This window comes from Hippocampus guttulatus, chromosome 22 (assembly GCF_054856545.1).
Source record: "Hippocampus guttulatus isolate MCC_2025c chromosome 22, RoL_Hgut_1.0, whole genome shotgun sequence".
Lineage (NCBI taxonomy): Eukaryota > Metazoa > Chordata > Actinopteri > Syngnathiformes > Syngnathidae > Hippocampus > Hippocampus guttulatus.
Window position 1 is genome coordinate 6,029,894 of NC_141282.1, and position 26,328 is coordinate 6,056,221.

Consider the following 26,328-nt stretch of genomic DNA (forward strand, 5'->3'; position numbering starts at 1 on the left):
TTTGGGGCAGTCGTGAAAAGCACTCCACATCATGCATGTGTCATGCCCGTCAGCAGTTAAGGGTTGCGCAAGAGCACAGGAAGTGAACGAGCAGCTCGCCAACAGCTATTCCAAATTTCTGTGTCGAATCGGGAGATTGTTTGATTCCCAAGCTAATTCTCAGTTGACGCAAGTGTAAACAGAGGACACTTGGGTTAATATTATGCAATTGGACACGAAGGCAGACCTCTTGTTGTCATAGCTAGGAAGAGAATGGACTCTGACCTTGTTTCCCCTCCGTCTAGGTTGCGTGCGGCGAGGTGGAACTATTTGGGTCGTAAATGGAGAGGGACAAGCTGGCATCCTGTGACCCGAGCAGCCGCACAAACAAAACGACACCTGCATGAGAAGCGTCCGGCCAATGACTGGAAGCGATCCCATCTGACAAGGCAGACCCGACGACACGACAGAAAGCTTTGTGGGCCGCCCGCCGCCATGGACAGGGAGGAAGATGCGTCCGGCGCGGGTGACGATTCGTTCAACGGCTCCCTGCAAAAGAAACGAGAGGCAAAGGGGTCCTGTCTGAAAATCGAGGGTCAGGATGGATACGTCTTTAAATCCTACAGCATGAAGCCACACAAGACAAAGGATGCGCCGTCGTCTTGCTCGTCCAAAACACTGGATAAAGACCTTTTCCAATCAAGCCATCTTTCTTCTCAGGGTGATAAACAGTTGGAGTCCGACACCGACAAAGAAACGGATCCGGCGTCTCCGTCTCTTTCGAGCAAATGGCTCAACATCCACGCGCAGGAAAATAGGGAGAATGAAAAATACGACAATGAGCCCACTCAGCATATCAAAGACGAAAGCCGAGATACAAACGATTTAGAGGATGAAGCCCACGATTTTGAAAGACTGGCATTTGGTAACTCGTTTGGCCCTTTTTTGAGTCGAGATGGGGACGACTATAGTAACTTATTAAGCGGCTACACGAGCACTCTTTACGACGTTGCCATGGATGCCGTCACCCAGAGCCTCTTGGCCTCCATGAGAAGCCAAAGCAACCCGAGGAAAAAATCTCCGGCGTGGAATCATTTCTGCATATCGCCAAGGGACAATACCAAAGCAATCTGTTTGTACTGCATGAAAGAGTTTAGTCGGGGCAAGAACGAAAAAGACCTCAGCACAAGCTGCTTGATGCGCCACGTCCGAAGGGCTCACCCGACGATGCTTTTCCAAGAGGGAGCGGACGCACCGACGCCCAATCAGAGTGCTTTAGCCTCCTCCTCCTCCTCCATCCCTCCTTCCCCAAACTCGCCAAAAAACGGAGACTTAAACAGTTTGATGTATCCCGGGTCAAAGAATACGTCGCCGTCCGCATCTTCGGCCGACAATTCAGACCTGTCATCCAAAGAAGGGTTGCCCAAAGTTGAACCAAAACTTGAACCGCTTGCCAACGCGGACTCTATCTGCGGTGCCCTTGAATCGTCACATTCCAGTGAAAACAACCTCGAAGACATATCCGAGGGAGGGCAAGAGCGCCCTCCGAGCAACCCGAAAAGCTCCAGTTCCCGTCGGAGATCGGCCGTATGGAAACACTTCTACCTTTCGCCCGTGGACAATTCCAAAGCGGTTTGCATCCACTGCATGAATGAATTCAGCCGCGGCAAGAACGGGAAAGATCTCGGCACGAGCTGTCTTATTCGTCACATGTGGAGGGCCCACAAAGAGGTTGTGATTGAGGAAAACGGATTGGGCAATCACATTCCTCCGCCCTACTCAAACCCGCCGTCCTTGTTGTCCCGCACACCGTTACATGACCCGCCGGACATAAAAAAGGAATCGCCCCTTCTTCCGTCCTCACCAGAAACGATGTTAGACGAGTTACCGCCGACCGTGGCGGAAAGCTTGGACATGAAGGAGGAGCCTGATGAGGCGATGCTACTGACCGAGCAAGGGTCCGCGCTCAATCTGCCCTTCGACGCTCACGGGGACGACACGCCCTCAACCTCCTCGCCGTGCGATCTGTCCGACGTTGCCGGCCACAGTCGGAATCATGTCGTTTTTGAGCAAAACAAGAAAATCATGAAACGGGTCAAGTCCGAAGTTTGGCAGCATTTCATTGTGTCACCGGTCGACCAGTTAAAAGCACTGTGCCGGTACTGCCCGTGCGTCATCAGTCGAGGCAAACGGGGCGACTTTGGTACGAGCTGTCTAATGAGGCACCTGGTGAGGCGCCACCCAGATGTCCTCCAAAACCAAAAAGTGGCCGATGACAAGGAGCCCTCCCCGCAGCCTTACCTTAACGCCGCACCCGACGCAGTTTCGGTAGCCACGGGAACCGAAAGCCCGGCCTGCAAGAAAAAGCCACAAACCATTTTCAGTAAGAAGACGTCCAAACTGTGGAACCATTTTTCAATTTCACCCGCCGACCCCACCAAGGTGGTCTGTTTGCACTGCGGCCGCACCATCAGCAGAGGCAAAAAGACGACCAACCTCGGCACGAGCTGCCTCTTCAGGCACATGCAGAGGTTTCACGGACATTTTCTTGAAAGCAACAACACTATCTCAGGTGACGCGCCGTCGGCCGGAAATCACGTCAAACGAGAGCGCGCCAATTTGTCGCTTTACAAAACGGAACAGAACCGCGGGAGGTTTGACGAACACCACCCGGTCGCCAAAAAAATTACCAAACTTATCGCCGAAATGCTTGCACTGGATCTTCAGCCGTCAGCCATGGTGGAGAACGCCGGACTGAGCAGACTTCTCGAGTACTTCCAGCCCCGGTATTGCCCGCCGCCCTCTTCTTACTTCACCGGCACCGCAATACCGGAGATGTACGAAAAGGTGCGGGACGTCGTGCTGACGCATCTGAAAGAGGCCGAGGGCGGCGTCGTCCACTTCACCACGAGCATTTGGGTCAGTAGCCAGACAAAAGAGTACCTGACCCTGACTGCACACTGGGCCACGTACGAATCGAGCGTCAGACCCCAGGGCCAGGACTTTCACTGTTCGGCTCTGCTCAGCGTGTCTCGGATAGACTGCGATCAGGACACGCACGACATCCCCAAGCAGCTGGAGTATCTGTGGGATTCTTGGATCACGTCGCCAGGTCTGAAGAGAGGGTTCACCGTCACCGATAACGCCAACATAAGAAGCAGTCTGGAGGACCGCGGCCACGTCGCCGTGCAGTGTTTTGGCCACACCATTGACCTCATTGTTAGCGAAGCCATAAAGAGCCAGAGGATGGTGCAGAACCTTCTGAGCATCGCGCGGAAGATCTGCGAACGTGTGCAGCGCTCGGCCAAGGCCAAGGAGAAGCTGGTCCAGCTGCAGAGGGACCACCAGTTACCGGAGAACCAACTCATCCAGGACATTCCCTCCAAATGGAGGACTTCCTTCCTCATGCTGGAGCGGCTGGTGGAGCAAAAGAAAGCCATTGACGAGATGTCAATCGAGTGCAACTTCAGGGAAATCATCAGCTGCGACCAGTGGGAGGTGATGCAGTCCGTCTGCAACGCGCTGAAACCTTTCGAGGTGGCCTACCGGGAAATCCGCAGCCGTACCGCCACCCTGGGCCAAGTCATTCCGCTCATTCACATCCTGAACAGAAAGATCGACCTGCTGTTCGACGAGACCGTGGGTATCGACAACATGCTGCGCTCTCTGAAAGAAGCCACGGTGAGCAGGATGTCGGCCACTCTCAACGACCCGCGCTTCACCTGGGCCACCATGCTGGACCCTCGATACAAGACCTCACTCTTCACAGAAGAAGAGGCGGAACGATGTAAGCAAGACCTGATCCGGGAGCTGGACCCGTTCTCGTCTACCTCAACAGAAAAGTCTTTACTGCTCAACGGCTGCGACGAGGCCCCGGCGTCAGACAAGGACAACATCTGGTCCCTGATGGCGGACTTGAGACAAAACGCGAAGCACGAGGAAAAACCAAAGTCCACTGAACTGGCGGTGCTGGAGTACCTGGAGGAGGACATACTCGATCAAAGCTGTGACCCGCTTGACTACTGGAACCTGAAAAAGTTCCTGTGGCCCGAGCTCGCCAAAGTAGCCGCCCGTTACGTGGGCTGCCCTCCCAGCATCGTCCCGGCCGAGGCGCTGTTCAGCACGGCGGGTGTCAATTGCGCGCTGACCCATCCCAGGCCTTCACTGGAAAACATAGAGGGTCTGCTCTTCCTCAAGGTTAACCTCCCACTCATTTATTTTCAATACTGATGAAGCATTAACTTGAAAGGAGGGGGAAAAAAAATTTAAGGACCAAGACACATAGCTGTGAATTGTGTGATGTACAGGATCATGTATACACTGATTTTCTTTCAATGCTGCAGCCAGGTTTGGGGCGTTAATTGTTTTGTGTCGACTACTGTTTGAATACTTTGAAGAAGCTTTCATGAAAAGTCTCAGTGAGAGAGAGAGAGAGGTGCATCAGGGAGGGAGGGGTTTTCTAGTTGTAGGGGTTTGTGCGTTTGCTCATTAATAAGTGTGTATTTAGTTTTGTTTTGTTTTTTGTTCTCAGCTCTCTCCTTGTGCCTTATCCAAAATCTACTTCAGGTCAAAAATGCTGTACATATTTTTGGTGAATCGGCGCAATCTATGTCGGGTTTGCTTTTGAATAGTCCCGATTACTGATGCAGAGTTTTCTTGAAAACGTGGCCCAAAAATAAATGCTGTGACTGAAAGATGTTTTAACTTAATGTTATTTAATTTTCATTGTGAAATTGTGGCTCATGGTACTGTTGTTCGGAGTTTTACTTCTTTTTTTTTGCTTTAATAAAACTAAGATATTGTTGTATTTTCAGAATTGAGAGGTTTGGAATATGTATGTATGGAATATAATATACAATTTGTCTCGTAAGCACAATTTCAGTTTCTGTTCAGGGGATTAATTTATGGGTTTGAGTCAAGAAATGTACTGTACATTTTATAAGAAAATCTGAACTTGATTTGATAAATGTTGAGCATTGAAACTGGAACCACGCAAATGTGGCCGTTTGTAAATAAAGGTTTTCCTTACGGTAAACGCCTGCGTTTGATTTTCATTTCGAAACGGCTTTTCGTCTGCAAGTCGATTCAATTTAGGCTTTTTTTTTCCCTGTATAAAATATGAACATCCGAAAGCCAAGAAGAGAATGAATTAGAATAGTTTGGGCTTTATAGCAGACAACCACACACACCCAACCCCTCGACCACAAAGAATGACACCTAAAGGAATCGCCCAACATACTTGTGCTTCTTTCATGTAAACTCCTGAAGGAGATGAAGCGAGAGTGCCGGTCACCTGACTCCTCAATGAGACTCCTTGAACGTGGTCCTCTGCATCAGTACGGTTTTGCTTGCCAACCTCACGCTAAACGGAGGCAAGCGAAACAAGTGGCGAGCGATGCCGTCATAGCCTTGCACGAAGGCCAGGGGCCGATGAGTGTCACGCAGGAGCTCCATTTTGGTGGCGTTTGCCTCCATCAGGAGGTGCGAGAACATTTCCATTTCGGGACTTGCGGGGTCCAGATCCTCTCGTTTGTCGTATCTGTTGAGTCAATATATGTATATTAAATATAACATCAATCCCGGGGCTTTTACAATATGAACACTACACCAACCTCCAGTGTGGATTTTGCTCTAAGAACCGAGATACTCCTGTTTCAGCAGCGTAGGTGTCAATGTGAACAAAGACGTCTGAGAAGATGGCATGCATTTTATATCATATCTGTAAAAAACACTGTCAAGCGCTGGTCTAAAAGGTCATTCCTACCTGCCGTGGGCGGCAACAGCCTGTGCAGTTCCTGCATCCCTCGGCCTCCTGGGTAATTGTGATGGGAAACGTACAGGCAAACACCAGAGTACGCCGCGTTCATCACCAGCTGGCCCACCACAACAGCCGATCCCAGTTTGTACATCCACGATTTGTGATAGTTGCTTAAACTAAAAAAAAAAAAAAACACAAAAAGCATTATAATGTGTTTTTTCTTCCCAGTAAAGATTGCATGCCGTCTGTATACGGACATAAAAGAGCAGCCTCGGGCAGCCACGACAGTGAGTACGGGGAAGGTGTAGATGATGAAGCGCAACTCTTTGTGCGGCAGCAGCGAGTAGACGAGGATGAAGGCCACTGGGGGTAGCAGTAGGATCCTCATCCGCCGGTCCACCAGCCCGACGGGGATCAGTGGCAGCGTGCAGCCCAGTCCGCGGGGCAAAGCAGAGTAGAGATACCAGAGAAAGGGTGAGGTTTAAAAGAGGAGTCAAGGAGATCCATCTATTTTTTTTTTGGGGGGGGGGGGGGGTCAATACTTTTCGGCATCAGTATTTCATCAAAATATAGCGGCGTCTGAAAGGATATTCCCCAGTTGGAACTTTTGTTGAGAACAGTGTTGTACCAAAACACCTGGCCTTCTGGCCACAAAAGCTTCCTCCAAAAGAACGTGTCGATCGCCACAGTCAGAGCTGCAAAAGATACAAAATCAAACTCTTACCATGGCAATCTAAACGCACACTGCTTGACTCCCGCTTACCCACTGAGAGCAATCCAGCGGGAACAGCGTAGTAAAGAAGTTCCGGGAAGCGCAGCTTTCTGCTCAACAGAGATATTAGCAACATAAGACCCAGCAAGATGCAGAGTTCCGAGCGGAACACAATGATGGCGAAGGCGGAGAGGCCGATGAAGCTGCCGTGTTTGTGAGCCATCCAAGAGGTGAATGCAACCAGGACTGCAAAGACAAAGTGACAAGTGAGGTCGATGCACTCACCACTGATATTGTTCACAGTGGTGCTTTCTTACCAATTGGTAGCGCAAACACATTTGGGAGCGTCCTGGTGCTGTAGAACATGAGGTGAAACTGAGAGGCGCACATCAGGCAGAACAGGAGGGCCACCGTGGAGCCAAACTGCCTCTTCACCTCTCGCTGCATATGCCACAGCGCAGCGATCACGCATGCTCCCAGAGAGGCTCGGACTGAACATAAGTAAAAAACAGCATCCTAAGGTGGAGTTCTGACAGTTAGGTGAGGTGTGAGTCATCTACCGATGAGCTGTGTGGAGAATTTGGGCGCGCCCAGCAGAGAAGACAGAAAGACAACAGGGGAGCAAAGGATGCAGATGAGCAGGGGACCGATGAACGTTCGTGGAACCACACCGGGGAACTCATGGTGGTCGTACTGAAAGAAATCAGCAGCAATAATAGGCAACATTAGGTCTAGGAAACATCCACATTTCTCATTCCAAAGTCAATTTTTTCACTTCACACAAATTCTACATTTTCCATGAAATCTCTTCAAAATGGTAATCTAACAAATTCAACGGCTATGTCGTTCAAGGAGAGCATTGCGACAGAAACTACGTCCTCTAATCACATGGCGTGTCATCATCATGATTTAACACAAGTGCATTTAATGACTTCTGTGTTTACTTCTAGCCTAGCCTGTTAGCCTCTGGCACACCTGCTGCTCCCTACCTTGTCAAAGTCAAACGTGTGATACAGGAGGTCGTGGGCCGCTTGCAAGTTGAAGCTTTCTTCCACTTTGGTGAACGGACAGATGAATAAGTGTAACAGAACCACGGACGTTAGTAAAACTAATATTGGGAGCGCCAAAACATTCATTTTTACAGCCATGACAGATTCAGGATGGTGACTTCTTCCGGTTTAAACCGGACGTGACTTTACAACTCCTTTATGTATCTTTGAAACATTATTCGTTTTAGTTATTATAAAATAATATTTTTATTTGGAAATTAAAGTATTTATTTGAGCAAAATGATGATTTCTACATTTAAAATTCGCGATCGTGAATTTTCCACGTGGGGAATGCGCTGGTTGTCCCGAGCGTGGCGGCAGGTGATTGGCTTTCAGATGGATTGGCAGGCGCAAAGAGCCAATCGCCACAAGACACAATTCGACCGATGGGGCTGAAGCAGAAAACTGGAAGTCGTGCATCTTTTCCTCAGCCGGCATGTAAATAAATACTACTTTAATGCGCGTTGTATTTAAACGCTCTCTCCTATTTATTTTATAAAACGGTACAATTGGTTCGGCGTGTGCGGCACTCCGAAAGTACCATCAGTAGCAACTTCGTTGTGGGGTGGAATTTACAGTGTGTCCTCATGAAACAGTGAAATGCTGCCCTCGAGTCCAGAGCTGCGACTTCTCGGGCTTTTGTCCTGTTTTATTTTCATTTTTCAAGTCACGAATGCCAAGAGAGATTTAAAAAGCGCTTGTGGTACCTGCCAGCGGATGACTGACAACTTCCAAAAGGTAAGCGAGCATGTAGGTACCCCAATGCACAGGGAATTGGGGTACCTACAGTGTAGTTAATGAATACGTCTAAATGTAGATTGCACAATCTGTATTTTTAAAAATTATTTTATCTTTGGCTGTATTTTTACTTTTAGGGCTATGAGAGAACTGCAAAGCAAAATTTTGGTGGGGGGAACACAGCCTGGGAGGAAAGGAAGCTGTCTAAATATGAGACAAGGTGAGACTAAACTTTAGATCAGCCTGCCACTGTTAAAAATAAGCTTGTTTGCATCAAACCACAATTGGGAACATACATATTACATGGGTGTTATTCTGGAATTTGAGGACGTTTCTTGTCCCCAAAGAAAAAAATTAATAATCTATACTCAAGACACACGCACATACACACAGTTTTGTAAATGATAGTTGCTCTTCCGCAAAATATAACTGTACCCATAGCGAAAGGGATTCTTGAATATTATTCAAAATACCACGCAGCTGTTTTTGCCTTGTGACAAATTCACGTCTTGATTTTTGCATTTTACAGCGAGATCCGACTGATGGAGATCGTCGAGGGGCTGTGTGACAGCAGCAGCTTCGAGTGCAACCAGATGCTCGAAGAACACGAGGAGCAGTTGGAGACATGGTGGTTTAAAAGGTTCGTGGAAGTGCACTCAATGTTGCTCGAAACATCTACTTAATTTGTCTTTTTTCCCTCTCTCTGTGGTTGCAATGCAGGAAAAACAAACATCCTGATTTGCATAAATGGTTCTGCATTGACACCATCAAAGTGTGCTGTCCAAAAGGCACATTTGGGCCTGACTGCAATGGTGAGGAAACTACCACTGATCTGAACGTTGGCCAGAAATCTTCCATATATCTTGCTACGAATCATGTACTTGTGTCCAAGCTTGTGTCGGTGGCTCCGAGAGACCATGTCACGGGAACGGCAAGTGCGACGGCGACGGAACCCGCGGAGGGGACGGCAGGTGCACGTGTGACGTGGAGTACAAGGGGGACTTCTGCCTGGACTGCATCAATGGCTACTTCAACGAAGTGCGCAACGACACCTTCTCCCTGTGCACGGGTACGATATCACCTACCTCCGTTTATTCCCCATCTTCAAATCACCTGCTGAATAATCAGCATCTCTCCCCCTGCATTAGAATGCCATTCCTCCTGCAAGACCTGCAGCGGTGGGGCAACCCACCAGGACTGCGACGAGTGCAAGGATGGTTGGGAGGAGGATGAGCAGGAAGCCTGCATCGGTATAAAAAGAGCATCATTACACGTCCAAAATCATTTCTTTCAACTCGGGTTGTGATTCCAGATGTGGACGAGTGCTCCAAAGACTCACCTCCATGCCAAGAAAACGAATACTGCGTCAACACGGAAGGCTCTTACTCCTGCAAGGGTAAATGCGCACATTCCAGTTCAGTCGAACTATACTGGAAATGAGCTCTCCTGCTCCTTCAGGATGTGATCAAGCTTGCACGGGATGCACTGGCGCCGGTGCAGACAAGTGCAAGGCGTGCGCCGGCGGCTACCAGGACACTGAGGGCACCTGCTCAGGTTTGTGCGGTTTAATTAATGGATCCCAATCGGCCATGTTGAAAGAAATGGGTGGCAAGTAGCATTTAAATTTTAATTTAATTGCACTGACTGTACATTATTGGGTAATATAAGAGCCGTCTCCCAAATTTAGCATTTTTAAAGATAATATTGCTCACTTTTGATTTTCAGGAGAAGGGAATAAGTTGACCTGGCTGGATGTTGTTGGGTTTTTTTTTCTTCCCCCCCGACTAAGATATTGACGAGTGTTCGGGGGCCGAGCCGATGTGCACCGAGGAGCACCAGCAGTGCGTCAATACCAGTGGCGGCTACAAGTGCGTCTGCTCCGCCGGCTACGAGGACCACGATGGAGAGTGTGTTCAAAAGCCACAAGAAGGTTTGTGTCACTCTTTGATGATGCTTGTACAAGTTTCTTCGTCTAAATCTTTGTAATTGTGTCATGGGAACAAAAAGAGGAGCCAGCGGTATCCAAGACAGATGAGAGTCCACATATGGAGCTCTGATGTGGAACGGGGCACTGACCGGGAAGACCTTCGGGGGAGGAATATTTGACGCTGCTCATTTTAAAAATAAGGAAATGCACTTCCAGAACTTATACGGCAGCCGGGTTGGGGGAGCAGTGTTTTCTACCTGTGGACCAAGGAGTCTATGCCATTTCTCTCTGCTGTGCTCAATGTGTCCGTACTTGTCTTGTTTTAAAGTAAATAAAGGTGTTACAAATAAAGGTGAGACTTTTGTGTTTACGTTTTGTCAACTGCTGTTGGTGGCAGTGATTATAAATGACCACAAGTGGGCAGTGTAACCCCGAGAATAAACTTGTTGCAGTGCATCTTTAGGTGGTCAAAAACTCACCCAATCAAGCCGAAATGGAGACCAGCTACTTTTTGTGGTGTTATTGGTGACTTGCGGCGACCTCCTCTTTGTCCAGACTGCAAACGAACTCAAAAAAAGCCACACGGATTTCCACTGTTGGAGGCAGCACTTTGTCTTTTCGTGTCGCCGTGTGGTACATGGCAGCGGCAAACGCAAATACACATCACAATTTGACAACTCTGTCCAGCCACAATAAATAAAATGTTACAAAGTCATCACATCGGGTCATGACGGGCCTATCGTGCTCACAACAACGTCCTGTATTTACATGATCATCAAAGCGTACGTGTTTCGAAGGTACTTGAGCCCGTCACGGCGTCTACTTTGAGGGAGGTTTCAGTGCATTCTTCTGGTATCATTCAGTTCACCACAGATGAGTTTCTCTGATCTCCGCTATCACCTGGCTGGCTTTTTGCAATGCCTGTGTGTACCCCCAAACCCCACCAAAAAAACAAAACAAACAGCAGAAGGAGGGTTAAGGAATTTTCTATTGCTAGTCCAGCCTATGAAGACTTGAGCGAGTTTTACCTGCAGCATGTCGGCCGCCTCCTTGCGGCGCTGGGCCATGTCCTCCGACTCTGTCAGCAGATCGTTGAGGAGGCCTGACTTGTAGAGCTGACCCACCAGCTCGCTCTGGAGGCTGTCCTTCACATGGTTGACCAGGAAGTGCATAACCGCCTTGGGCACGCTGGTCAGAACCGATCATTGGAAATCATGTATGATGTATTTCGAGAAAATACGGTCGGGTAACAAAGTGGGTCTCCACGCACTTACCTGTCTTGGATGTTCTTGCGCACAATCAGGAAGTAAGACTTGATGAGGCGCTCGATGACCTCGCAGTCCCGCTGCTCACGGGATGACAGCTTCCTGGCTACCGGGACCGGCTACGAGTTCAAAGGCAGAGGTTATTCAAGAAACGATACTTGGGAGAGGAGGACAAAGAGGACGAGTCACCACATCCAGCAGGTTGACGGCTCCTTTAAGAGGGCTTCCCGGACCCGAGCCTGAGCCGTCCTCTCCTTTCTTGAGCATCCCCCTCCAGGTGCCCGTGCCTTCCGGCTCGCCCTGCGGCCCCGCTGCTTGGGCCTGCGGTCAAAAGTACCACCAACGTGAATGCCACACTGCATGTTAGTCTACTGTAGGATCCATTGTCACTCCTGTGAAGTTTTGCACCTCGCAGAGGCTTGGGATGCAAAACAAAACCAAGAGTTGGGGGAAACAAGGAGGATAGGTTAAGACGGGAGGAAAAGCAAAATTGTTAGCGCAAGTCCACACAGGCTGGGGTATGAAAATAGCACGACATGGGGAAAATCAAGAATAGGGTACAAGCCAAGCCATCCATCTATCAACACTGCCAACTCGACGCGGGGCCAACAGCTGCCCACCTTGGCGCCGTCCGCGTCTGCTCCGGACGCGGGGGGCTGGCAAAGAGATCAAATGAGGGCAAGAGAATGAGAGAGAGAGAGAAAGAGTCAGACAAAGAAGCGGAGGTCAGAGATGAAAGAGGCGGGGGTGCAGTCCAAAGTCATTTGGTTCCTATATGGAAGCTCTTCCTTCTTTTTGAGGTTGAAAACAAAACAATATATTTGAATCTCCCTAAAATACAATCTCAAACCTTTTCTTTCATGAATATTGAAGAGGAAACGTACCTTATCCCGCGATACCGCAGTGGGCAGTTCTCTCATCCGGTTTCTCCTTTGCTCCTATAGATACACACAATCAGTGAGTGGTGTTGGAACGACGACTCGTCGCGAGCAAGCTGTGTTCCTGCACAAACGTGTATTAGCGGCTGAGCACTCACCTCGATATTGTTGTTCATGACCCCGCAGGCGTCTACAAAGTCCGGATGCTTTGTGTTGATGTAAGCCAGCTCGATGGCAACCAAGTTGTGGACCTGTTGGAAGATGAGAAGCGAGGCAGCGGCTCTTGCTTTAATTTCGCATTCAAAACAAACTGCCACAACAATCGTCTCGGCTAGGCTACTGACAAGACACAAAAGTGTTATTCAGGAAGATGTGAGGAAACAAAGAAAGAATGTACCATCTCGTTAGTGATGGGCAGCCTCTTTCTCAAGAGGGAAGTGACGACTTCCACGATGGCCTCGTGGAGTTTTGGGAATCTCTGCAGCTCCTGGTGGACAACTTGGTATTAGCACAAGCCTCTGAAGGAGGGAAAAAGAAGCTAACCCGCCCCCCCGACCCCTCTACCTGCGTGCTGTAATTGCTGCAGTGCTGGATGATCCTCTGCATCTCTTCGTGGACCAGCTCCACGCAGCGCAAGCTGGGCTCCTCCAGGCGTTTGACCTGCTTCTTTACCAGCAGCTCGAAGGAGACCTCGGGCACGAACAGAGAGGGGCGCGGGCCCTGATGCGGCACGGGGAGGAAAAAGGTCAGCCATTGGGAGCACACAGAGGGGGGGGGAAGACAAAACTCACGGTTGCGTTTCTTATGGCTGTTAGGATATCGATGGTGCTGAGGCCTCCCAAGGGATCCACACACTCCAAAGTTCGGCCAAAGGTCTCGTGGAATATGTAACATATTCGAGCTCCACCACACCTAACGTGGAACAGCCAGGGGAGATATCAGATGCGGTTGACTTCACCCGGGCCGCATGATTAGATGATTAAGAGGCCGTCGGCGTCTCAGCGCGATGCCGCTGACACTCACAGCTCCGCCGTCTCGATGTACTTGGCCGTGCCCTCGATGGTGTTGCAGTACTCGGTGGCAAACTTGGTGATGAGCTGGAGCAAGGTGGCGCTTTGGTCCTCCACGGGCTCGCCGTAGCTGCCGAGCAGCGACTGGTACTGGGCGGCCAGCACGTTGATCCGCGTCTTCAGTTCCGGCAGACAGTCGCGGATGTGATGCATCAGTAGTCTGACATGAGCACAGGGAAAGCTTGAGGCAGAACCGCGGCCACGATGGTTAGTTACCAAAAATGACATGACTGAAAACAAAAATGTTAAAAAAAAAAAAAAACATTTTCGTTCGCCCGATCAAAAGAGTGCGCTACTACTTCACCGTTGGATTGTATTTACAAGCACTTTCAACCAACTTTTCATTTTCAAATTGAAAATGCAACAAAAAAAAAAAAAAAAAAAAACAACCCTTAATTCATGTCATGTGAAAAATCTAGACGACACCGACCTATTAAGGGTCCTGGCCAGGTATTTGGTCCCGTTCCTATTAGCGAGAGAGGGATACTTCTTCTGCAGGAAAGCGTGTTCATCACGGATTGCGTCAGCCACAGACTTTTTATTGTTGATGTCCAGCTGGCTCCTGCACACGTCAGATAATTAACAGAATTAGAGTCCACAAATAAAGTACATCAACGATGCTTTGGTCATTGTCGTTATTCATATTTTAAGATGAATAGAAAATCTGGGCTTTGCATACAGTGATGGGCCATAAATAAACAATCGACCTTGACGAATATGTCAGAGCACATATCTCCAGATTCATGAACGTGTAGCCAACCTGTTGACCACGCCGATGAGTCCCAGTTTGACAGGAATGACTCGACCCAACAGCACGTCCATGGCATCGGTTCCGGCGTCCATCAGGTCCAGTTTGGTCACCACGGCCAACGTCCTCCTGCCTGGAGGGTCACATTCAGGGATTTTGTTTGTATGGGCTCTTTCGCATATCACACTTTGAAAAATCATTGTTCATCGACCATCTCACGGAGTTGCTTTTGGACATTACCGTCAGGGTCCACCTCCCGGGCCACCTTGAGCGCCTCTGACGTCGCCATGTCGGTGTTGGCGGCGGTGACGGCTAATATGATGCAGTTAGGGTTGGAGATGTGCTTCAGGATGAGATCTCGTATTTGGATCTCGATGTCTTTGGGCTGATCTCCCACGGGGACCTCAGGGGAAAATGGCAGTTTTTCACGTTAAGGTGCACGTCCGCTAGGTCGAGGCGTGCCGTGTTACCTTGGTGATGCCGGGCAGGTCCACCAGGGTGAGGTTGACAACGTGGGGGGAATATATCTTCAGGTGAATCGGCTCATCGCTGATGCCCTGCGCAGGAGGGAAATGTACACCTTGCCAATTCAGTGGGTACACAACAATCCTTTGCGAGAATATATTCCACATGCCCACACTTGTCAAAACGAGCTTTCGTTCCGATTAATATTGCATTTGTGGATGTGGCATAAAAATTGTGCCGGTTAAACCCATCCGTTTTTATCAATGTCAGGGTGGGTAAGCGACAGTGATGCCGTGAACAATCTCACCTTATTATTTCCCGACACCCGCTCCGTTTCTGCTTCTATTTCTTGCCTGATTTCATCAAAATCAGGGTAGATCTGCTCCGAAAAAAGAAAAAGCACTGATTACCATGTAATGCTTTAAACCATGCCACCTGTTACCTTATTTTTGGTGTGCAGAAACTTCCCCCACTCCTCGCCTTCTCTGCCTGTACAACACAAAAGCAAATTTTAGGGCATGACTACTTAGCTTATTTAAGACAAGACTGGTAACTATGATGTGCAGGATGCTAGGCCATGAAAGGCAAGGTGGCGACGGGGCTCCACTAAAGCCGGGGATCAAAGCAATGTATGACGGGAGAGGGAAGTTAGTTAATATGCGATTCACATGACTACAATGCACCTTTATGGATCTTTTTCACACCCTGGAATCTGCAAGTGATTAAACAGCGGCAGAAAATAGAAAACTTCAATGTGGGGCGGAAAATAATGAGAACTCTTGAGAAAGAAGGGGAAGGGATTCAAAAACCCAAAAGGCCTCCTCTGGAAGTGGAGGAAGGGGAGCGAAAAGTCGACGCCTACCGACGTCGTCATTTTTGCGGGCATCTCCCGGATCGACGTGGACCAACTGGAGGATGAGAGGCCGCCTGGTGACGATGCCGGTCCCGCGGGGTAGCAGATCACGGCCCACCAGGCTCTCCAGGACAGAACTCTTGCCGCTGCTCTGGAGACGGAACAAGCGCAGATTTTCATGGTTTACTTTTGTCTCAATGAATCTCCTCAATTCACTTCAACATAATTCCGTGGCACAGAGGGTTCACTGTATATGTAGTTTTGAAAATAAGAGTTTTCATTGCGGTGTCAAAAACCTTCTGGCATGTCTAATCGGAAAGTAGTAATTACCATTTTCACAGGCTGATGATGATGATGATAATGGATTTGAATGAAGGTGAAAACACAGCTAAAGGCACTTGTCGTCTAGTGGCCTATTTTGGCCCAACAGGGTGTTGGCAGGGTTCTTAAATTAGCACTGAACGAAGGTTATCAGTGGACTGGAGTGGATGAGTTGAAAGCACTCTTCTTAAATATGTACGTACATGTCATTAGCGTCAAATATAGTACACTTAAATTCAGAATCACAATCAGTGACTAGCTAAATTGTCCTCACCAGGAGGCTGACAGTTATCGTAGCTTTTGACTGTACCTGGGTGCCCACCACAGCTATTTGAGGCAGTTGGATAATATCCGCGCCCACAGTGTTGAACACATCCTGGAGCTTGTTAATGACGGGAATAAGCGCCTCCATGTCTTTGGCGTCGCGACAGTAAGACGAATTCGCCGGCTATTTGTTTGTGATGGAGCCAAAGTCATTCAATGTCTCGGCGTCGCCACCATTGCGACAGCAGCAGCTGCGCTTGAGATTTCGCGGCTTCGGGAGTTGTAGTTTTCTCACGACACTCAATTGTGGCCCATACTGAGAAAAGGACTACAAAATTGACTCTCATGGAACAACGCGAGAACATACGATTGACTCCATCTGTCGCGCATGCGTAAACGCATTGTTTTGACAGCCTAGCTTTGACACACGTACATTAGTTTGTGTGTGTAGCCTCAAAGCTTTTAACGTTTTTTTCTGCAAGTAAATAAGTTTGCCATCTTTAAGACTTTAATATTGCGCTATGTTACAGTTCTTGGTGAGTCAAACCTACTTTTATTCTTCATCGACAATTTACGGGAGTTGAAAGTATGGCTAACATAGCATAATTGTTACAAAGCTGAGCGGTGTTACTTGGTCAGCACAAAAACCCAACATGAATATGAGCCCGAATGCTACTGAACGCCTTTAAAATTGATGTGTGATCATCTTTCAGGCTGGATTCACCTTGGGCAATGTTGTGGGGATGTACCTCGCTCAGAACTACGATGTAAGTTGACACTATTACCTTCACCAAGGCCACCATTCGTTAAGAGTACTGTGTGAAGTGCGTTGTCTTTATTTTTGTCTGCGTTTCACCGGGTTCTCTTTTCAAGGTACCCAATATTGCCAAAAAAATCGAAGCGTTCAAGAAAGACGTGGAGGCCAAGAAGAAGCCACCTGAGTGAATAACGTGGAGGATGCTTCCACCACGAATATGCACTCTGCAGAACACCTATTTATTTCACAGGGTTGTGCAACAAGCTAGCATTTGATCTAATTCAAATGTATGGGCGGGGAATAATGACAGTGGCTGAAACATTTGTTACAGCCAGAAATGTTACATTACGTATATTTCAACTAGATGGCTGGATTTAAAATGTATACTTTTGGTTTTGTAAATCCACTGTGCTACCCGTTTGGCACATATCTTATGATGACATGTCATTAACAATTTGAACACATTCATCTTCCAATAAAGTTGTTGGTCATTCCTTTAAAGTTGCTCGTCTTATTGTGCATTAAAAATGTATATACACTATACACATCAATAAATGCAGTAATACATGGATACAAATCAATCCTTTTCACGGGAATTACTTGATTTTTTTCCGTTGCTTGGTCTTTTTTCTCTCGTCCTTGAACCAGCCATACCCCGTCAACTCCAAGCAGGCGGCCGCATTGTGAGCAATGTAGTACACATTCTCCACAGCTGCCGCACTGAGAAAGTTTGCGTCTTTTTGGGTGGATTTGTCCCGGGTGGAACTCTTCGTGCCTGCTTTTGGAAGCTCAGTTTTTTGGGCGAGTCTGGAGCTGTGGGATCTTGATTTTGTAGCCTTGGTTGCCTTTAGAAAAGAAAAAAAAAAGGGTCAAAGTTTGTCATGAGTTACTTGCATGATATTTAAAAAGCCTTACCATAGTGAGAGGTGAGGTCCACAATCAGCCCGTTAAATTATTCATAGAAATCAAAACGTGCAGAAAAGCAGAATTTCTCTTAAAAGAGAAATGTCACAAAAAGAGCTTACCGGTTCTTTGCCTTGGTTGATAAGCCAACAAAAGATTTCGACTGGCTCCTTGTTTATGTCCCGTTGTCAAGGTAACAGCACAGGCTGGGTGCTTACAATGAAAAGGCCGCACACACACGAGGCTGGAAAAGACTGCGCCAAAATGTCACACAGAACCGTAGGTGCAAATAAAAGCCAACAAGGTTGTTTATTTCAAATGTCGTCGGACAAATTCTTTGGAAACTCCTCCATTCAAAAAGCCCTTGGGAGCCACATTGTTGAGCATGCAAATACATTCAAATGGTGTTAAATATGTGAAATGGATGCAACCCGCTCGACCCCGTCGTAAGTGTACCGTCGCTTTGGGTACGTACGAGGCATCCGTTCGGGAGCCAAGATATCGACACAGTACGTCAAAACATGGAAGCATTGTGATATGCCCTTCAAGGAGAATTTGCCATGGAATTTAAATAACGCAACGCAGCATTAATTTCTCTTCATCAAAAAAAAAAAAAAAAAAACCCAGCTGTCAGTACACAAGGCTTTTGTTTGTAAACAACAGTTTGTGTTGAAGTGCACGCCCGCTCCCCCGATATTCATGAGTGCATAGACGGCTATTGAAACACAAAGGTGAGCTCATCACGGGCAGAAGCATTTTTGGAGAGGGCTACTGAGTGGACACCAGGTTGACGATCATGCGGATGATGCGGGAGCCGCAGGGGCTGCTGCACAGGTCCATGCTGGGGTTCCTGATTTTGTCCTCCAGCAGCCGGTCCAGCTCCCAGCGCAGCTCCTTTACCAGCTCTGCCACCTGGATGACGTACAAGTGCTTCATTATAAAATCTTTGTTGTTTGTTTTTTCGGACCTTGAGTACTTTTGTCCCCTCTGGCAGAAATGCTATCGAAGCCGATGAGGTAAATACATCTCCATTGGTGCTGACCTGGTGAGAATCGGCGGCGAATCGAATCCATCCGTCGTCGAGGGAGATGACACACTGGCCTCTGAGCATGTCCATGTTGACCTCCCCGCCTCCGAAGAGCACCAAAGCATACACGGACACCATGCTGCAGTCCCGGATGAAGACCTGGCTGGTTTTTACCCTCTCCAGGTAAACCAAGTAGGGGCTGGGGTACTTGCGCACCTTTCGGGCAGAGGGGTAAACACGCTCGAGTCGTCGCGCACGAGCTTGGTTCGATTCGTCGCCGCACTCACGTTGTAGTTGACAGACGAGGGGTGAACGTGGACGCAGCCGTCGCTCTTGGTCAAGAAGCGCAACTCGTTGGCCTTGGGCAGCATTTTCACGGCTCCTTTGACGCTCATCTTGTAAACCCCCTGAGGCGCTTGCACCTGGAGACCAAAACGCAGGTCGTCAAGTGCAACAACCACGTCAAATGGTTTCATTGCATGTGTTCGCGTTAGCTCGTGCCCACGGCCCATCTAAAAATCTAACTGGACCATTTGGCTGCTTGTGCATAAAATTCCTATCTCGGATTTACTCTTTCCACTGATGTGAGTACCTGCACTACATTCGGATAGAGGGCAGCACACAGCAGTGCAGACATGAGATGGATGTTCTCAGCATTCAGGTTTGCCTAGAACGGAGCAAAATCATTCTTATTTTTCTTTAATTAAACAAGTCTGAGCATAACAAGGGGGGGCGTGTATCAACTATGTGGACGCGGTACCTCGGGGCCAGTAGCCTCGAGAACGCCGTCGGAGCCATTGGAGCCGAGTCGCTCGATCATCCTGGACCTCAGCCCTTCTTTGATGAAACCGATGTCGGAAAGCAGCTCGGCAAACTGCCGCTTGAAAGAAGCGATTTCCTGCAGAACTCGCACGGACAGGAAGTTCTCCCGGCAGTAACGGGGGCCGGAGCGGTGGGCTGCCTTTTTGGCGTTGCACCAACCCTAAAAAACAAAAAACAACAAGAACACCAACGTATTACTACAAATGAGTTAAGACTGGTTCTTCTCTTTAGATGACCACCTTGTAAGCTTGGAGCAGAGCCAGATGGTCACTATTGGCCACCGCAAAGTCCAGTTTTTTGTTGTTGGCCTCCTCACGCTTGTCCCATGGTGACACCTGGAGGGCAGACAGCAAATCACAACGGACCCTCAAATCACCATTTCTGTACTCACCTATTTGTAAATTTTTCAGTCAAACAAACTAATCCACCCCCCCTGCCCCCCAAAAAAAAGTCATGCCTATTGTAACCCTGTTTTGGTGCTTTTTCTGCCGCCGCCGAGAGCTGAACTAAAACCTTCCGAGGGGTCCACTACATTTTGGCTTGTAAGCAGTTCTTACAAAAGGTGATTTGAAGGCGAGACTGGCGGCGATGGTGAGCGCTGGGTCGAGGCAGCGAAAGATGGCGCCAAACAGCATGAGCTTGCCAACGCGCACGTCGACGGGCAGGGAGGCCAGGTGGTAGCCCAGCGGGGTGAGCTTCTCCTCGGCCGTCAGGGCGCCCAGGTCCTGCAGGCACCGCTTGGCCGCATCCAAACTGCCCACGGCCGGCGGCTCGATGACGCGACGGAAGACGGACTCCAGCGTTTGCTCGGCGAACACGTCCAGAATCTTGATGCTGTCAGAAGCACCAAAAACAATGTCGACGTTTGCCCATTTAAAAAAAACAAACTCATGAAAATGGCCAAAAATTCATTGGCTGACAAAGATGCGTTATATTTTGCATGCTTTGACATGCTCAACCCATATTGTTTTGTGTTTTTTCTTATTGTAAAGTGTCCTTGGGTGTCTTGAAAGGCGCTTATAAATAAAATGTATTATTATTATTATTATTAAGTCCAGTCAGATTTGATGTGATGTTTTTTTCCCCCGGTGTAATTCTGGCAAACAGAGAGCAAAACAGATGGATCTACCGGAGGCAAAGCTGCTCCAGAGGAACCCTCTGAATCTCGGGAAGCTGTTGGTCAGCCAGCTGGTGCTGGAAGCAGTGGCTGGTGAAGAGGTGGAAGCAGACCCCGGAGGCCACGCGGCCCGCCCTGCCCTTTCTCTGAAGCGCGTTGGCCCGCGAAACCCACGAATCCTCCAGGCTCTCCATCCTTTTGGACGCGTCGTACCTGAAAAGGGCACCGGCGCATTTGCAACAAAACACGTCGCCGGGCCTCAGTCGTTTGTCGACTTGCAAAGTTGACAAAGTCACCTTTTCTCCTTCATCTTGCCGCAGTCGATGACGTACATCACGTCGTCGATGGTGACCGAGGTCTCGGCGATGTTGGTGGAGATGATGATCTTGGTGACGCCCTCCGGCGGGCGAATGAAGATAGCCTGCTGCTCCTCGTTGGACAGAGTGGAGTGGAGCGGGTACACCACACATCTGGCATTGGTCACACCGAGGTTGTCGTCGTTTATGAAAACCAACAACAAAAATACGATCCTGATGTATTGCAGTCTGTGTAGACGACATTTCCAGTATAAAAAGGGTCTCCCACCTGTTTGCGCGCCTGTTGTTAAACTTCCCGTTTGACTGCAGCTGCTCAAAAAGCATCTTGATCTCAGCGAGCCCGGGAAGAAAAACCAGCACTGCACCTGGAGTACACATGAACCAAATCAAAGTTGAACAATGGCGGGACAAACCAAATCATCAATGTTTGATGTTTTAATTTCTAACTGCTCCCTTGAAAATAAATAGCCTTCACTTTGTGTGATTCTTGCCTGGGGGGTAGCTGTGATTTCCATCCACAATCCACTCCAGCAGACTTTCGATCAGGTCCATGTTGATCTTGTCCAGGTCCATGGCAGCAATGGTCTTCAGCACGGACGCTTTACAATCTACGTGGTCAGCACAACCGTTAGTTTGGGCCACGTCGGTCGTCGTTGTTTCAAGAGCAATGACTCTTGACCTCAGTTCACCTTTGAATCGAACTGTGAGTTCCTGCAGGCTGAGCTGCTGGTCCGGGATGGAGTCCTTGACAAAGTCCTTTTTGGTGAAAGACATGAAGTTCCACATGTCGTCCCCCAAGGTGTCCACAATGTCCTTCGGGGCTCTTTTTCCTCCTTGCCAACTCATAGAGGAGGAGTTCTGCCTCGTCGAGCGCATATAAGGGCTCCCGTCCTCTATCACGTAGCTGAAAACACCAATGGAGGTTTTTGGGTTTTTTTGGGCAAGCTTTCAACTATTATTACTATTTCGAGACACTCACCGAGTTAAAGAGATGGCGTCCTCAAGGAAAAACTGAGTCACGGGGAAAGTGCGACCTGGAGAGGTGAATAGATATTCACCACGAGGAAACCAGACCATCACAAAACAAAGGAACACATGGAAGATTTTTTTACCGGGTATGTGTACGGTAGGACAGTCGTAGAAATATTCAGAGAAGAGGTTGGCATTCAGTGTGGCACTCATGAGGATAATCTTTAAGTCGGGTCTCTGAAGAATCAGGTCTTTGAGGACCAAGAGGAGGAAGTCACTGGAAAGAGCAGGAATTAAAAGCATGCCATGAGTGTGTGTGTGTGGTGAATGTCTATTTTCCAGGCAATTTTGAGAAGGAACGGACCTCTCCTCCGTGCGCTCGTGCACCTCATCCACGATGACGTGGGTGACGCCTTGAAGGTCCACGTCTCCCTCCAGTCTCCTCAGCAACACTCCAGTGGTGCAGTAAAGCAGCCTGGTGGCAGATGACTAAAAGCAGTTGGGGGGGGGGGGGGGGGGGGGATAAAAACGCAAGGCAGTCTTGAAATATTTGCTAAATAAGAGTAGACAGTATTGCTCGGCAGCCCGTGTCCACTCACCCTGACGCTCTCCAGGCGGATCTGGTAGCCCACGGAGTTGCCGAGACTCTCAGCGCGCTCCTGCGCCACCCGCTGGGCCACCGAGATGGCGGAGATGCGGCGCGGCTGAGTGCAGACAATGTTGGCCACTTTATCCGCCGGGCCGCTCAAGGAAGCGTCCAGAATGAACTGGGGGATCTGAGTTGTCTTGCCGCACCTTCAGAGATGAAAGATGAAAATTCCTTCCTTAGCGCCCGGTTGAAGAGACGAATTATTGAGATAGCTTGAAAAAAAAAAAATTATGAGAATGTCCTTTTCCATATGGCAATTGTCGGGAAAAATACTTTTGAGTGGCTCACCCCGTCATACCGCTGACAACCAACACTTGACAGCCGTCCAGCAGATCCAGAATGTTGTCTCTTTCATTCCAAGCCGGCAGCTTTGTCCTCTGCTCCAGCATTGACCTGAAGCGTTTGGACGACTGCGGAGTGACACGATGAGTCATAAACACAGAAACACAAGTTGAACATTTGGTTGTTTTTTTTGGTCTTCATCTCTAGACCTGTTTCCTGTGAAAGTCTCTGCACATCTTGCCGTTCTCTTGCAGCAGATTGGGATTATTGGGCACACTCTTCCTCAGGTTGACAGAGCTGACGTTCTCGACGGGGACGTCGTTGTCTTCTTCCGGGCCCTCGGCCTCTCCAGTCCCTTTTTCACAAAAACACAAAAGACATCGTCGAATTTGGATACTATTTTACGCCGGCTATCGGTCGGATTGAATGAGAGTGCAGATTTGGCTGGCCGCTAAACTGTTAGCCGCTCTGCAGGTTGAGTGATTCTCCTCACGGTCTACTGGCGGCGTGAGCCTTCTGCTGGGACAGACGCTTCCGTCCAAAGCCTTACTGGTCCCGATCCTCGGCTTTGGTGGAGCAACCGAGGCAGGGGGAACCACGACGGGCGGCGGCTTGCTGTATTTGTGATGCGTGACGTCCAGCAGCTCCTTCATGGTGGCCTCGTCCTCGCACACGCTAACCAGAGTATAAACCACAGGTTCTGTGTTGCGGGCGGCCGTCAGCGCCTCCCCGAACAACCTTTCGGTCACGTTGAGCCTCCCGGCGGCGCCGATCGACTCATCGTTGGTGCTGAAGGCCACGACCGCCGCTTGAGATGGGTAGCGGTTCCCTTTGGGGAAACGGATCTCCAGTTCGTACTCCGGGCGAGAATAGCTGCTGATCCCACTCTGAGCTGGCCCCCGTTGGTCTGATAAGTCTTTCTCCGGAGCTTGGTGCTTGAACTTACATTTGCTGCCATACCTGCAGCCTCTTTCTTGTAAGTAGAACTGGCAGACTCTTTTCGAGGACTTCCCACCATTCTTATTGGCGCTGTAGCTTTTGCCAATGTTGTCCGTGAGGAATAGGGCATCCAATTTTATGACCCACACTGAATTGGCGATGCGCTCCTGGAAGCGGTCGCCGTATATGGCAGCCAGCGCCAGGGCTTCCTCCTGCCTCTGGTTCAGGCACTCGTCCATGGGCTTGGCGGAGAGGCCCGCGGTGGAAAGCGCTTCCTGTCCGTAACGCTCGGTGTAAACCTGTTGAAGAAGCTGTTCCAAAGTAATGCCGAATTCTCCCCCGCATGACTCCAGTGCCTGCTTGCTGCGTTCCCGGTCAAAGCCGTACCTAGACCAAGCAATGAGGTGAACGGTTAAACATACACGATATCACGTTGTACAGTGATACTGCTTTACCCTGGACCAGAACCAACTGCAAGGGTTCACAAGGGTGTGAAAGTTCGAAAATATTTGATCCTACGACATCGAGATGCGCGATCACCTGCAGAGTTTGCCGATAGCAAACAAGGAGACGACAGGTTCAACTGGAGGCCGTTCGTTATCAGACTCGTAATCTCTCGGGCTCTCTGCTCTCTCCACAGGCTCGTCAGCGGTGGTCCAAAACTGGCCTTCCTCACGGTGGTCCATCTCATCGTGTTCCTCTGCTTCTTCCTCGTTCAAATCATCGAAACCGGTGTCACTAAGGGCGCACGAGAAATGGTTTTCAAGTGTTTTCAATGCTCCTCTGCTCGTTCGACATTTGCCTTACTCGTCACGCTCGTCAAAGTCGCGTGTCCGCAGGTCCCACAGCAGCTCCTTGAGGAGCTCTTGGTTCTTGTCGGTCATGAAAATCTTCTGCATAGGCATGTTGTTCGCGTCGGGCCTATCACTGTCACTCGCCTTGGTGTATGTTCGGTTCCTCGCCAGGGATTTCGGGAGAACAGTTCGGTTGTATTTGCCTCCTCGATCTCGGCCTCCCCATCCGGGATTGCTATTCCTGACGTGGCTACTGCCACCTCGTGCTATGGCGGGTCTGGAGAGAATATCCGCATTTAGGACAGAAGAAAGCAATGTTCAGATTGAAGGTTTATTATACCTGCTGGATGGACGCCGGGGTCCTAAATCAAGGGTGAAATCATCGTCGGCATCATCATCATCCCAGCGGCCGCTTCCTCCTTTCCTTCCGCCTCCCCCACCTCCTCCTCTTGGCTTGTTGAATTTCCCTCCCCCTCTGTTGGGCTTCCCACCTCTTCTCCTTGTACTCATTTTTCTGTCAACAGAACCGGCAACAAGTTCAACAAGCAGCGTAAAACATTAGGAGTGCCTTTACGGTCTTCAGTCTAAAATGTGACGTGGGTTCTGACAAGTGACCTTAAAAAGTCATGCTTTTGTTACATACACCGAGGCTGGGTGGTGTCAAATTTGAGATTTGAATATAAGATTTGTCGGGTGTGTTATGGTGAATCTGACATTTGTGACACAAATGTTTTTATTGCTTGTGATTGTTAAAAAGCAAACGGGAAGAAAAAATCGATTATTAAATGGCATTGTTGAGGCGGGGGGGAAAAACGCAGTTGGATAATATCTATTTCAAAATTGTTCAGCCCCAGTCAAAACGGTTGCAAACTACACTTAACGTCTTTCCTTACGAAAACAGTGGCAAACAAAACTAAGCATTGTTCTCTTATTGTCAAGACAAACGTTTGTAGTTTCAAAGCTCACTTACCTTCACTCAAAATCCCGTAATCAGATGGTAGATATCCAGTAACGTGAGTAGAAATGCAAGTTGTGGACATGCAGCAGCATCGAGAGCGAAGTGGCACATCGCTGTGGGCCGGCGTGTTCTGCCACCTCGCTTCGGTGTGGACCGTGCGAGCGATGAGATGGTGGCCGTTGACACACTGCTTCCCCCGAGGCGAAAATGATGCAACTGAGCGAGCGTCGCATCGACCAAACCGGGGCGATGTGTCCACTTAGGTACACGCCTGGCTGACTATCAATGTAATGTGCTGTGAAGTTTCCGGGACACAGAAATACACAAAACGACAAAGCTCACGACATGTTTCTTGTGCAGAGCGTGCCTGATAAGTCCTAATTGCCCCACGGGTATAAATAAAGTTTTCCGAATCTGAATATCGCAGCTGTGCATTTATTTACGACGTCAGCTCGTGCTAACGTTAGCTAAACCGCTAACCATCGCCGCCTCAAATGACTACTTTTTCATTGATGAAAAGTTCAGGAAATTTGAGTTTTGGCTACGCCTTGAAACGATAAGGGATGTGTCAAAAGGATATTTAAATGTCATGATACAAAGGTAACTTTTTACCAAAAATACAGAAATGACAGACTACCGTGTTGAGAAAGCAGCCAGGTGCTGTTTGCGGCACGTTGATTGGTCGAGAGTCAGAGGCCAAAGTTTTCACTTCCGGTAACGCCTTTTGATTGATACGCAAATAAAATGTCAATTATGAATTCGGAAAT

General features: G+C 48.9%; 7 protein-coding genes across 12 annotated transcripts; 3 read left to right on the forward strand and 4 right to left on the reverse strand.

Annotated features, from left to right (window-relative positions):
- Nucleotides 1-380: 380 nt before the first annotated feature.
- Nucleotides 381-7,618, reverse strand: alg12 (ALG12 alpha-1,6-mannosyltransferase). 5 transcript variants are annotated; one of them, XR_015099146.1, is made up of 11 exons: nucleotides 7,439-7,618; nucleotides 7,010-7,142; nucleotides 6,767-6,940; nucleotides 6,501-6,695; nucleotides 6,328-6,432; nucleotides 5,995-6,217; nucleotides 5,744-5,913; nucleotides 5,592-5,667; nucleotides 5,273-5,518; nucleotides 2,281-2,333; nucleotides 381-528 (listed from the first exon to the last, which is right to left on the reverse strand). XR_015099146.1 is itself a non-coding variant. In XM_086102798.1 (10 exons), the coding sequence occupies exons 1-9, from the start codon at nucleotides 7,595-7,597 to the stop codon at nucleotides 5,281-5,283; spliced, it is 1,473 nt and encodes a 490-aa protein (XP_085958924.1). In that variant the 5' UTR covers nucleotides 7,598-7,618; the 3' UTR covers nucleotides 386-528; nucleotides 5,273-5,280. The 5 variants fall into 5 exon arrangements, 3 of the variants coding, with proteins under 3 accessions (XP_085958924.1, XP_085958923.1, XP_085958920.1); XR_015099145.1 differs by lacking the exon at nucleotides 381-528 and adding an exon at nucleotides 1,867-2,004; XM_086102798.1 differs by lacking the exon at nucleotides 2,281-2,333 and having other exon boundaries at nucleotides 386-528.
- On the forward strand, nucleotides 475-5,014 carry zbed4 (zinc finger, BED-type containing 4). The gene has a single exon (XM_086102791.1). The coding sequence runs from the start codon at nucleotides 475-477 to the stop codon at nucleotides 4,207-4,209; it is 3,735 nt and encodes a 1,244-aa protein (XP_085958917.1). The 3' UTR covers nucleotides 4,210-5,014.
- Nucleotides 7,619-7,881: 263 nt separating the features above from the next.
- creld2 (CRELD disulfide isomerase 2) lies at nucleotides 7,882-10,514 on the forward strand. Its single transcript, XM_086102799.1, has 10 exons — nucleotides 7,882-8,236; nucleotides 8,374-8,456; nucleotides 8,766-8,876; nucleotides 8,957-9,048; nucleotides 9,129-9,305; nucleotides 9,385-9,486; nucleotides 9,549-9,632; nucleotides 9,695-9,790; nucleotides 10,026-10,166; nucleotides 10,244-10,514. Exons 1-10 carry the CDS (start codon nucleotides 8,099-8,101, stop codon nucleotides 10,291-10,293), a joined length of 1,074 nt encoding a protein of 357 aa, XP_085958925.1. The 5' UTR covers nucleotides 7,882-8,098; the 3' UTR covers nucleotides 10,294-10,514.
- A 236-nt stretch (nucleotides 10,515-10,750) lies between these two features.
- On the reverse strand, nucleotides 10,751-16,290 carry LOC147186252 (dynamin-1-like protein). 2 transcript variants are annotated; one of them, XM_086102792.1, is made up of 19 exons: nucleotides 16,074-16,290; nucleotides 15,452-15,593; nucleotides 15,032-15,078; nucleotides 14,897-14,968; nucleotides 14,595-14,681; nucleotides 14,365-14,527; nucleotides 14,137-14,257; nucleotides 13,807-13,938; nucleotides 13,330-13,536; nucleotides 13,098-13,218; nucleotides 12,871-13,026; nucleotides 12,704-12,793; nucleotides 12,465-12,557; nucleotides 12,313-12,366; nucleotides 12,049-12,084; nucleotides 11,618-11,749; nucleotides 11,438-11,547; nucleotides 11,192-11,351; nucleotides 10,751-11,084 (listed from the first exon to the last, which is right to left on the reverse strand). In XM_086102792.1, exons 1-19 carry the CDS (start codon nucleotides 16,173-16,175, stop codon nucleotides 11,028-11,030), a joined length of 2,082 nt encoding a protein of 693 aa, XP_085958918.1. In that variant the 5' UTR covers nucleotides 16,176-16,290; the 3' UTR covers nucleotides 10,751-11,027. The 2 variants fall into 2 exon arrangements, with proteins under 2 accessions (XP_085958918.1, XP_085958919.1); XM_086102793.1 differs by lacking the exon at nucleotides 12,049-12,084.
- Nucleotides 16,291-16,418: 128 nt separating this feature from the next.
- stmp1 (short transmembrane mitochondrial protein 1) lies at nucleotides 16,419-17,285 on the forward strand. The gene is made up of 3 exons (XM_086102802.1): nucleotides 16,419-16,563; nucleotides 16,741-16,794; nucleotides 16,901-17,285. Exons 1-3 carry the CDS (start codon nucleotides 16,549-16,551, stop codon nucleotides 16,970-16,972), a joined length of 141 nt encoding a protein of 46 aa, XP_085958928.1. The 5' UTR covers nucleotides 16,419-16,548; the 3' UTR covers nucleotides 16,973-17,285.
- Nucleotides 17,286-17,380: 95 nt separating this feature from the next.
- On the reverse strand, nucleotides 17,381-17,680 carry smkr1 (small lysine rich protein 1). Its single transcript, XM_086103874.1, has 2 exons — nucleotides 17,675-17,680; nucleotides 17,381-17,629 (listed from the first exon to the last, which is right to left on the reverse strand). Exons 1-2 carry the CDS (start codon nucleotides 17,678-17,680, stop codon nucleotides 17,381-17,383), a joined length of 255 nt encoding a protein of 84 aa, XP_085960000.1.
- A 291-nt stretch (nucleotides 17,681-17,971) lies between these two features.
- On the reverse strand, nucleotides 17,972-26,228 carry dhx57 (DEAH (Asp-Glu-Ala-Asp/His) box polypeptide 57). The gene is made up of 23 exons (XM_086102788.1): nucleotides 25,574-26,228; nucleotides 24,944-25,117; nucleotides 24,617-24,880; nucleotides 24,350-24,547; nucleotides 23,364-24,196; nucleotides 23,080-23,225; nucleotides 22,877-22,998; nucleotides 22,539-22,734; nucleotides 22,304-22,428; nucleotides 22,083-22,216; nucleotides 21,950-22,004; nucleotides 21,660-21,874; nucleotides 21,462-21,578; nucleotides 21,239-21,335; nucleotides 20,950-21,123; nucleotides 20,666-20,866; nucleotides 20,094-20,370; nucleotides 19,776-19,871; nucleotides 19,475-19,696; nucleotides 19,307-19,381; nucleotides 19,002-19,136; nucleotides 18,730-18,930; nucleotides 17,972-18,599 (listed from the first exon to the last, which is right to left on the reverse strand). The coding sequence occupies exons 2-23, from the start codon at nucleotides 25,111-25,113 to the stop codon at nucleotides 18,456-18,458; spliced, it is 4,197 nt and encodes a 1,398-aa protein (XP_085958914.1). The 5' UTR covers nucleotides 25,114-25,117; nucleotides 25,574-26,228; the 3' UTR covers nucleotides 17,972-18,455.
- Nucleotides 26,229-26,328: the final 100 nt, after the last annotated feature.